Raw genomic sequence first — 6,347 nt, 5'->3', positions numbered from 1 at the left:
GAGGGGAGCAAGCGATGGAGACGGGGTCACGTGGGGAGACCGTTCCCGTCGCGCCGGGTCACCCTTACCTTCAGGGAGAGCGTTGCTCATGTTCAGAAGGGTCAGCAAGTTGCGGAGGTCACTGTCGATGCTCCGGGCGACCCCTGGATACTGTGAGAGAGATCAGACAGAGGCCCGTCACATCTGCAGCCACGGCCATAAGTACCGGGTGCCGCATGAGGTCACTCATCCAGGAACCTTCACCCCATCACTTGTGAAGACTCCTCTGGGGTTCGAGTACTGGTCGTGACCCTCGCCCGCGTAATCTCGCATCAGTCTGCTCGGCCTTGGGGGGCATCGCAGTCAGTAACACAGGGTGCTGGGGGAGCGGGGTTACTGAGTGACAGTGTGAGGGAGCTGGATTAACATCAGTAGAGATACAGTCAGTAACACAGGGTGCTGGAGGAGAGGGGTTACTGAGTGACAGTGTGAGGGAGCTGGATTAACATCAGTAGAGATACAGTCAGTGACACAGGGCGCTGGGGAGAGGGGTTACTGAGTGACAGTGTGAGGGAGCTGGATTAACATCAGTAGAGATACAGTCAGTAACATAGGGCGCTGGGGGAGAGGGGTTACTGAGTGACAGTGTGAGGGAGCTGGATTAACATCAGTAGAGATACAGTCAGTGACAGAGGGCGCTGGGGGAGAGGGGTTACTGAGTGACAGTGTGAGGGAGCTGGATTAACATCAGTAGAGATACAGTCAGTGACACAGGGTGCTGGGGAGAGGGGTTACTGAGTGACAGTGTGAGGGAGCTGGATTAACATCAGTAGAGATACAGTCAGTGACACAGCGTTGGGGGAGAGGGGTTGCTGAGCGACAGTGTCAGGGAGCTGGATTAACATCAGTAGACATATAGTCAGTGACACAGCATTGGGGGAGAGGGGTTGCTGAGTGACAGTGTGAGGGAGCTGGATTAACATCAGTAGATAGTCAATGACACAGGGCGCTGGGGGAGAGGGATTACTGAGTGACAGTGTGAGGGAGCTGGATGTGCTCAGATCCTCTCTGTTTTCAGTAACTGATCTGCCCAATCCCTCAGGTGCTCCTCACCTGAATCTTCATCGCCACCTCACGCCCGTCCTTCAGCCGGCCCAGGTGGACCTGTCCGATAGATGCTGCAGCAAAGGGGCGTTCCTCAAAGTGCTGCAGCCTCCCGCGCCAGTCCGACCCCAGCTCACTGTTCAAAGTTTTCTGTCAGAATAAAGAAAGAAAACATTACTGATCATCCGCTCCCTCTACACTGTCCCATCAAACATTCCTGGGGCAGGTACAGCACAGGTTAGATACCGAGTAAATCTCCCTCTACACTGTCCCATCTAACACTCCCAGGGCAGGTACAGCACGGGTTAGATACAGAGTAAAGCTCCCTCTACACTGTCCCATCAAACATTCCCAGGGCAGGTACAGCACGGGTTAGATACAGAGTAAAGCTCCCTCTACACTGCACCATCAAACACTCCCAGGGCAGGTACAGCACGGGTTAGATACAGCGTAAAGCTCCCTCTACACTGTCCCATCAAACACTCCCAGACCAGGTACAGCACGGGTTAGATACAGAGTAAAGCTCCCTCTACACTGTCCCATTAATGTATCTCAGCGTGATTGACAGAATGTCTAATGTGCCCGCCATCCTGTGACGACTGCGGACGAGATTGCTAGCCAGGGGTAGTTGGGTGTTGGTTTGGAATGGGTCCGTCTCTGTTTAAACTCATTCCATCTCAGATGCTTACAGCCGAGGCCTGTTCAGTTTCAAACTGGTTCCTTCTCCTTCTCCATCTTTCCCAAGGCCCTCGGCAGCCCCTGGCTCCTAGTGTCTTGGGGGAGGGGGTGGGGGGTTAAGGCCCTGCTTCTGAGGCCTCTCCGTGTCTTGACACTGAGTGGAGCACACCCCCCCTCCCAACCCCCTCGGGTGGCTCGTAGCCACACACCCGCCCTCCCTGCCGTAGCTCGATCCCTGCCCCTCGCTCTTACCAGCATCTGCCTGGTGGGCATGAAGTCCGCCCCGTTTCGCACCCGCTCGAAGATCTTCTGCAGGACCGGATTAATGAAAGCTTCATCTGCTCAGGAGAGGAAGAGATGGGGAAAGCTGGTTAATCCAGGGAGTGCATGTCTTTCAAAACGGAATTAAATTAGCATTTAACAACTCCAGTGCCTCTGAACATGCCTTTCTCCAGCGCCTTTCACCACCTCAGGACGTCCCAAAGCGCTTTACAGCCAATGAAGTACTTTTTGAAGTGTGGTCACTGTTGTAATGTAGGAAACGGGGCAGCCAATTTGCACACAGCAAGCACCCACAAACAGCAATGTGATAATGACCAGATCATGTTTTTAGTGATGTTGGTTGAGGGATAAATATTGGCCCCAGGACACCAGGGAGAACTCCCCCTGCTCTTCTTCCAATAGTGGCCGTGGGATCTTTTACATCCACCTGAGAGGGCAAACGGGGCCTAGGTTTAACGTCTCATCTGAAAGATGGCACCTCCAACAGTGCGGCGCTCCCTCAGTACTGCCCTTCCGACAGGGCGGCGCTCCCTCAGTACTGCCCCTCCGGCAGTGCTGCACTCCCTCAGTACTGCCCCTCCGACAGTGCTGCGCTCCCTCAGTACTGCCCCTCCGACAGTGCTGCGCTCCCTCAGTACTGCCCCACCGACAGTGCGGCGCTCCCTCAGCACTGCCTCTCCGACAGTGCAGCGCTCCCTCAGTACTGCCCCTCCGACAGTGCGGCGTTCCCTCAGTACTGCCCCTCCGACAGTGCGGCGTTCCCTCAGTACTGCCCATCCGACAGTGCGGCGCTCTCTCAGTACTGCCTCTCTGACAGTGCGGCGCTCCCTCAGTACTGCCCCTCCGACAGTGCAGCACTCCCTCAGTACTGCCCCTCTGACAGTGCTGCGCTCCCTCAGTACTGCCCCTCCGACAGTGCGGCGCTCCCTCAGCACTGCCTCTCCGACAGTGCGGCGCTCCCTCAGTACTGCCCCTCCGACAGTGTGGCGCTCCCTCAGTACTGCCCCTCCGACAGTGCGGCGCTCCCTCAGTACTGCCTCTCCGACAGTGCGGCGCTCCCTCAGTACTGCCCCTCCGACAGTGCGGCGCTCCCTCAGTACTGCCCCTCCGACAGTGCAGCACTCCCTCAGTACTGCCCCTCCAACAGTGCTGCGCTCCCTCAGTACTGCCCCTCCGACAGTGCGGCGCTCCCTCAGCACTGCCTCTCCGACAGTGCGGCGCTCCCTCAGTACTGCCCCTCCGACAGTGTGGCGCTCCCTCAGTACTGCCCCTCCGACAGTGCGGCGCTCCCTCAGTACTGCCTCTCCGACAGTGCGGCGCTCCCTCAGTACTGCCCCTCCGACAGTGCGGCGCTCCCTCAGTACTGCCCCTCCGTCAGTGCAGCACTCCCTCAGTACTGCCCCTCCGACAGTGCGGCGCTCCCTCAGTACTGCCCCTCCGACAGTGCGGCGCTCCCTCAGTACTGCCCCTCCGACAGTGCGGCGCTCCCTCAGTACTGCCCCTCCGACAGTGCAGCACTCCCTCAGTACGGCCCCTCCGACAGTGCGGCGCTCCCTCAGTACTGCCCCTCCGACAGTGCGGCGCTCCCTCAGTACTGCCCCTCCAACAGTGCTGCGCTCCCTCAGTACTGCCCCTCCGACAGTGCGGCGCTCCCTCAGCACTGCCTCTCCGACAGTGCGGCGCTCCCTCAGTACTGCCCCTCCGACAGTGCGGCGGCCCCTCAGCACTGCCCCTCTGACAGTGCAGCACTCCCTCAGTACTGCCCCTCCAACAGTGCTGCGCTCCCTCAGTACTGCCCCTCCGACAGTGCTGCGCTCCCTCAGTACTGCCCCTCCGACAGTGCGGCGGCCCCTCAGCACTGCCCCTCTGACAGTGCAGCACTCCCTCAGTACTGCCCCTCCGACAGTGTGGCACTCCCTCAGTACTGCCCATCCAACAGTGCGGCGCTCCCTCAGCACTGCCTCTCCGACAGTGCGGCGCTCCCTCAGTACTGCCGCTCCGACAGTGCGGCGGCCCCTCAGTACTGCCCCTCCGACAGTGCGGCGCTCCCTCAGTACTGCCCCTCCGACAGTGTGGCACTCCCTCAGTACTGCCCATCCAACAGTGCGGCGCTCCCTCAGCACTGCCTCTCCGACAGTGCGGCGCTCCCTCAGTACTGCCCATCCAACAGTGCGGCGCTCCCTCAGCACTGCCTCTCCGACAGTGCGGCACTCCCTCAGTACTGCCGCTCCGACAGTGCGGCGGCCCCTCAGCACTGCCCCTCTGACAGTAATGCACCGGGAGTGTCAACCTGGATTTTGTGCTCAAGTCTCTGGAGTGGGGCTCGATCCCACGACCTTCTGACTCAGAGGTGAGAGAATGAAACCCACTCAGCCACCATTGGGTGAAGGCTCTTGTCCTGTACAGAAAAGTAGGCCACAGGCTCAATCCCCAGCCTGTGGTGGTGGAGCTAGGAAGCCGGGGGGGGGGGGGATTATCAGCCGGGGCTACAGCTCCTCCAGCCACTAAACTGGGCTCTCATTTCATGCCTCCCACAGTTGGATATCTTGCCAACTCTCACCGTCGCTCATTCGGGTTCCCGTGGAACCCGTCTCCCAGCGGGACTCGGCACCTTTGGAAGGGGAGGGGAACATAAGTGGGGGTTCAATTCTTGTTTGAAAGAGGCACCATGCGAGTATTTTATTATTCGCTTATGGGATGTGGGCGTCGCTGGCAAGGCCCAGCATTTATTGCCCATCCCTAGTTGCCCCTTGAGAAGGTGGTGGTGAGCTGCCCTCTTGAACCGCTGCAGTCCGTGTGGTGAAGGTTCTCCCACAGTGCTGTTAGGGAGTTCCAGGATTTTGACCGTGTCAAGCTTCTTGAGTGTTGCTGGAGCTGCACTCATCCAGGCAAGTGGAGAGTATTCCATCACACTCCTGACTTGAGCCTTGTAGATGGTGGAAAGGCTTTGGGGAGTCAGGAGGTGAGACACTTGCCGCAGAATACCCAGCCTCTGACCTGCTCTTGTTGCCACAGTATTTATGTGGCTGGTCCAGTTAAGTTTCTGGTTAATGGTGACCCCCAGGATATTGATGGTGGGGGATTCGGCGATGGTAATGCCGTTGAATATCAAGGGGAGGTGGTTAGATGCTCGCTTGTTGGTGATAGTCATTGCCTGGCACTTGTGTGGCGCGAATGTTACCTGCCACTTATCAGCCCAAACCTGAACGTCATCCAGGTCTTGTTGCATGCGGGCATGGACTGCTTCATTATCGGAGGAGTTATGAATGGCGCTGAACACTGTGCAGTCATCAGCAAACATCTCCATTTCTGACCTGTGAGTGAACAGATACTGCGAGTGAACAGACATTATCTGCGGGGGAGCGAGGAACCCGGGTGGGGTAATAGGGCTGGCTCCTGGCCAGGCCCGAGGGGTTTCATCGTCATACCCCGATGGGTGAGTGTTTAGCAGCTTTCACAGAGCGGGCAGGTCAATGGCCTCTCAGCCGCACCCACCATACTCAGCCTAGGAGTTAGACCGGGAGTAAATCACACTCTGGGCCTGGAATGAGGGCGTCTCTCTCTCTCTGGGCCTACACTCAGGCTTTGAGGAAACACAGAAACCAGCAGAAAGGGGAGTTCGACAACCAGGGTCTCTCCCTGCCCCGTATACGGGGCCCCGACTGATTAGCCCCGGTGCTGGGCGTGTGGTTCAGGCTCCAACAACACTCAAGAAGCTCGACACCCTCCAGGACAAAGCAGCCCGTTTGATCGGCACCCCATCCACCACCTTAAACATTCACTCCCTCCACCACCGGCGCACCGTGGCTGCAGTGTGTACCATCTACAAGATGCACTGCAGCAACTCGCCAAGGCTTCTTCGGCAGCACCTCCCAAACCCACGACCTCTTCGACCTAGAAGGACAAGGGTAGCAGGCGCATGGGAACACCATCACCTCCAAGTTCCCCTCCAAGTCACACACACCATCCTGACTTGGAAATATATCGGCCGATCCTTCATCGTTGCTGGGTCAAAATCCTGGAACTCCCTCCCTAACAGCACTGTGGGAGCACCTTCACCACACGGACTGCAGCGGTTCAAGAAGACGGCTCACCACCACCTTCTCAAGGGGCAATTAGGGATGGGCAATAAATGCTGGCCTTGCCAGCGACGCCCACATCGTGTGAATGAATTTTTTTTAAAAGACTGAAAGGGTTAATGATTGCGGCAGCGATAATTCAGAACTAGATCAACAGAAAATAACAAAAGGTGGGCTTGCCGCCTATTTGCAGAGCTGCACCCAGCTCCACAATGCCCTTGACCC

General features: G+C 57.8%; 1 protein-coding gene across 1 annotated transcript in view; it reads right to left on the bottom strand.

The window, feature by feature from the left end:
• The window catches only part of LOC147092828 (atypical kinase COQ8A, mitochondrial-like), a 57,750-nt gene that overhangs the window by 20,501 nt on the left and 30,902 nt on the right, over positions 1–6,347 (bottom strand). The window contains exons 5-7 of the mRNA XM_085975697.1: positions 2,014–2,099; positions 1,093–1,233; positions 69–150 (exon numbers count right to left, since the gene is read on the bottom strand). Coding sequence (XP_085831823.1) covers positions 69–150; positions 1,093–1,233; positions 2,014–2,099 — 309 coding nt within the window. The remainder of the gene's footprint in view (positions 1–68; positions 151–1,092; positions 1,234–2,013; positions 2,100–6,347) is intronic.

Source organism: Somniosus microcephalus, unplaced genomic scaffold (genome assembly GCF_052327205.1).
Source record: "Somniosus microcephalus isolate GS21.2 unplaced genomic scaffold, FLI_Smic_1.0 unresolved_chr2, whole genome shotgun sequence".
Lineage (NCBI taxonomy): Eukaryota > Metazoa > Chordata > Chondrichthyes > Squaliformes > Somniosidae > Somniosus > Somniosus microcephalus.
Note: the sequence above shows the minus strand (reverse complement) of the source record. Positions and strands in the feature narration are given on the sequence as shown.